Source organism: Pygoscelis adeliae, unplaced genomic scaffold, assembly GCF_000699105.1.
Source record: "Pygoscelis adeliae isolate BGI_AS28 unplaced genomic scaffold, ASM69910v1 Scaffold77, whole genome shotgun sequence".
Classification (NCBI taxonomy): Eukaryota; Metazoa; Chordata; class Aves; order Sphenisciformes; family Spheniscidae; genus Pygoscelis; species Pygoscelis adeliae.
In genome coordinates this window covers 3,887,764-3,892,074 of record NW_008825216.1, presented here as the reverse complement: position 1 = coordinate 3,892,074, position 4,311 = coordinate 3,887,764, and the positions used below count along the sequence as shown (strand labels likewise).

General features: G+C 42.4%; 1 protein-coding gene across 1 annotated transcript in view; it reads right to left on the bottom strand.

Moving 5' to 3' along the window:
• The window catches only part of PCNXL2 (pecanex-like 2 (Drosophila)), a 155,156-nt gene that overhangs the window by 38,917 nt on the left and 111,928 nt on the right, over positions 1–4,311 (bottom strand). The window contains exon 24 of the mRNA XM_009329229.1: positions 590–648. Coding sequence (XP_009327504.1) covers positions 590–648 — 59 coding nt within the window. The remainder of the gene's footprint in view (positions 1–589; positions 649–4,311) is intronic.

Below are 4,311 nucleotides of genomic sequence, written 5' to 3'. Positions count from 1 at the left end.
TGCTCTCGCTTCCCAGTCTCACCGGAACCCCTCGGTGCAGCCCAGGAAGGAACTTTACATTGCCATGGATCAGAGCTCATTTAATGCACCAATACCCAGAGGAGAAGCCCAATGTCTTTCCTACTTCTTTCTTTTACCTTCTCCTGCAAATTTCCCAATTTCCCTTCCCCCCACCCCCCTCCAAAAAGGTTTCTCTCCGGGGAAGAGGAGATACCTGTCGGCCCGAACTGCTCAGCGGTAGGGGCACTGTTAACCTGCTGCTTTTTTTCCAAAACCCTCCCCTGCCCACAGCTGACCGATGAGTCTAGCTAGGGTGTCTGCTGCATACTCCACACAAACAGCAATGTTACCATTAACCAAGCAACTCGCAGCCCAGCAGCTATCTCATCAGCTACACATAACTGAAGAGCGAATTTACTTATTAAGTCACACGACTTAAACCAGTGCTCTGCTACATTTAAAACGCTCTAGTTTGTTCACACAACATTTAAACCCTTTGCATCTCTTCAGCTTCCCAGGCAAAACCTCAGTGGTGTAAATACATCACATTTTGCAAATCAAGCAGAACACCCAAACTCCGAGGCCATACCTGCATCCTTTTCGATCTGAATTGCCAGTCTGGTGTTGGAATGGTCCGATCTTTTGGTGCTGGAAATAAAGACATGTGGTACAGCCAATTCTTTTTAAAAAAAAATAAGATTCTCTCAAAACCACATTTTTATTTTCTTTTTAACATATCTTCTCATTCTGTGTTTATATCATTACGCAGTTCACACTCTAATCCGTTCATCGGTTTACTCCAAGTAGACATATGTAGTTATTTCAGTTCAGTTTTGCTATTGATATTGTAGCTTATCAGCACACAAAACAGAAGCGTCTGTGTCCCCTCCTCCTTTTCCTCAAACTCTTTCTTCCCCATTTTCCTTCTTGTGGGGCAGAGTCCATTCAAAATTTGGCATCTGATAATGCACAACACTACATACTTAAATAATTGAACTGGCTCCAGAAGCACAGCAGCCAGGTGCCACCAAAACAGTGAACAGAAAGAATATTAAATCAGTCTTTCTTCCCTCTAAGCCTTAAGGGAAACAGCTGGTTTCAAGGGGTTTTCTTTGTGTGAAAATATTTCTGTGGGTGTATAACACCGATGAAAAAACAACAACAAAAAAACCCACTTTACTTAGTTTCATATTTAGCTAGGCAGCAATGAGAGTGTCCCTGGTCATTCTTATCGCTTGAAAAAGAGTAAATTACAGGGTCTTAGTCCATACAGGCAGCAACCCTGTCGCCCTTAAGAATGACACATTCCCCACTCAGTATTTTCATTGTAGCAGTGGAATATAAATACCACAGGAAAAATGGAAAAATGGTCACAAAACAGAAAGCAACTAAAAGGTAGATTGGATTGAGCTTTATTCCTGTCCGTAACAAAAGACACTAACGAAGTCTGAAAATAAGGAACGAGTAAATCACTGTGGGCAAGCACGTGTCCAACAGAAGGGAGTGGTTGTTGTGGTCACTAGGGATATTCAACCCCAGAAGTCCAAAGCATCTCCCAAGCACCCATCTCCCAAGCCTTCAGGGTACAAGTGAAAGCCTGACTAACAGAAATCCTATAGTAAATGTAAATTTCCCTGAAATACTGCTCTGGCAGTGGTGCTTTAGGATTTCAGGACACTTCATTAAGAATATTGCCTCAAAAGTTTTGCCCTCAATCACCAGCCTTAGCAGAAGGTCTATCAATCAGATACGTAAATATTATCATTCCTTGGAAAATGAGGTTAAAGCACAAAATGGGTAAAGACAAAGCCACTTGCCCCAAACGGCAGTCAGCATAAGGTTACATGTGACAGTGGTGAAAGTCTCATCTGTTCAACAGCCTGCAAACGCAGGGGAAAAGTGCCAAGTTAATAGTCTCCCGGCACAGGAACCGAGGGACACACCCAGGCACGGTCCTCATCGTGTCCTTTGGCAAACTGTGATGAGGGCAGCATGGCCGGGTGGGACTGGCTTTGGTCTGGCTCATTAGGGTGGAGCACAGAGCATAGCGGAGATTTTGAACGGGCTGGTGGTTGGCCAGTCAACTTAGCCTGAATTTAGCTACTCTCTATGAGAACTTAGACACGCCCCAAGGAAGACTGCAGCAAAGAGGGTGTAAGTGATATGGGAGGCTTTCAAACAGCTTAAATAACACTGAAAAAGGATGGTGTAAACCCAGGGTAACATTGTCTTTGAAGCACAGCACAGACTCTCTGGGAGTCTGCATGTCCTCATCGCAGTATTGGCTCCCAGGATTCCGTGTGTCCGTACACAAGTTAGTTAAAAGGTTGGAAGCTTCTGAGCTGAAGCTATAAGCTCATGCTGAAGCCAGCTGGGAGAAGGATGCCACTGATGTCCCTAACGTTAGAAAGCCTTTTCATCCACCCTCTACAGCCTCCTCAGAAAGCTGTGGAAAACCAACCAACAAAAAAATTGCACGCAGGCTTCCATGTAGTAGACGGAAGAGGAACAGAATTGCTTTACTTCTACTCCCTACCAACAACTGACTTCTGCTTTAAAAAGGCATGTTCTATACTTTGCAAGAAATACAGTTGGAGGGAATACGAGTCTTAATTAGAATTATTTGTAATTAATATTAGTACATTATCTACATAGATTAACATTTTATTTGATGTATTATTTATCTTCCTGCCTCTGGTTGGCTCAGCTTATTGTAACCGTAATTTTCATTTCCTATGCAACAGAAAAAGGCAACGGGGGGGATAGCCTTCTAAGCAGTTCAGAATATAAAGAATGATTTTACTTCAAAAAGATTATCAGAATTCTTCTACCCTGATATACATCCACCTGCAATTGCAACATATGCAAGAGTAAGCATAAAGATTAGGTTATGGAAGTCAATCAATTTTCTATTCTCAGCAGAGAAACGCTGCTGATTTCCAAATGCGTACCTTTTAAGATTATGAGACTCCTTATTAACTTTCAGTCCTCTGAAATCAGTGTGGCAGTATGAGGTACAACTCAATACTATTCTTTACCCCAACTTTTTACCAACCTATAAAGTATTTCTGTTCTTCAGGCATATTGTGACCCATACAAATCAAGCCGTACTTCAGAAAATTCTAATCTATAATAAGTAGGAAACCTTTTGCCCAGCATGCAGCTCTGGCTCCATTTCTTCCCCCCCCCCCCCCCTGAGAGAGAGAGAGAGAGAGAGAGAGAGAGAGAGAGAGAGAGAGATGGATGAAACAACCAGGGAAACTCAGGAGTGCTTCAGGACACTCTGAGACAGATAATGCAGCCTGACTGGGAAGAAGGGAAGGAAACAGAACAGCTCTCACAAACAAAACAAAACCAGGCTCTGTTGCGGCTTTATCCTCCATTCCAAGCACAGTAACGATCGCTTAAGCAGCTAAAACACAGGCCTCAGGACACGAGACAAGAAAGGATTTAACTTTCCAGACACTACCAGAAAAACTCAAATCTTTATACAGATACTTTGAAGTGTAATTTTTTTTTTCTTTTTTTAAGACTGAGGGTAATAGATATAGTTTGTAAAGCAAGCTTCTGTCCTGAAATTCAGTTTAACTGAACAAATTCAGTCAGGTAATCCATTTGGGACTTTAAAAGTCTTCCACATTATTAGTAACCAAAGCTATGGTTGTACTTTCTTGAAGGCAATGGCAATTCGCATGGCATTAAACTATAATACACTGTACCTAAGAATCAAACCAGTGACGCCTTTACTCCTGGGCTTTTCGCTGTCAACTCGGACCTCTCAAAGTGAACTATTGGGACTAATGGGTGATTTGGGCTTTCCTCCAGTGGTCTCTTGCTTTAAATTTGGTTGTTACCACTCATCCAAGGTGGTAATTAGCTCAGTAATTGGATTTCTTCCTGAATTGCATTATTCTATGCAAACCGAGTGCAGGTCCTTCGGCACTTGCCCTAGAGAGCAAGTGATTGTGTTTGAACGTCTTCAGCTAAGTCTTCGGCAATTTTAAAGTCAACATCCTGCTTAGTTCCCGAAATATCTCTCTCATGCTCTTTTAATCCAGCATTTACATGGGTACTGAGATAATCCACTGGTTTGCATAGCACTGTTCATGACATTAGAACTATCGCTTCCCTTTAGCAAAAGGATGAAGTCACTTCCTATACTTCCCTCGTCCAAAAACACTGCCTTGTTTTTCAACCTGGAAAGACTTTCTTCTCCCACTTTACTCTCCCAATTTCCTTAGAAAGGTAGAAAAAAGACTGAGGGGGGATTCAAGCAGCCTGGGGAACATACAGTGGATGGTAAGAATCAGG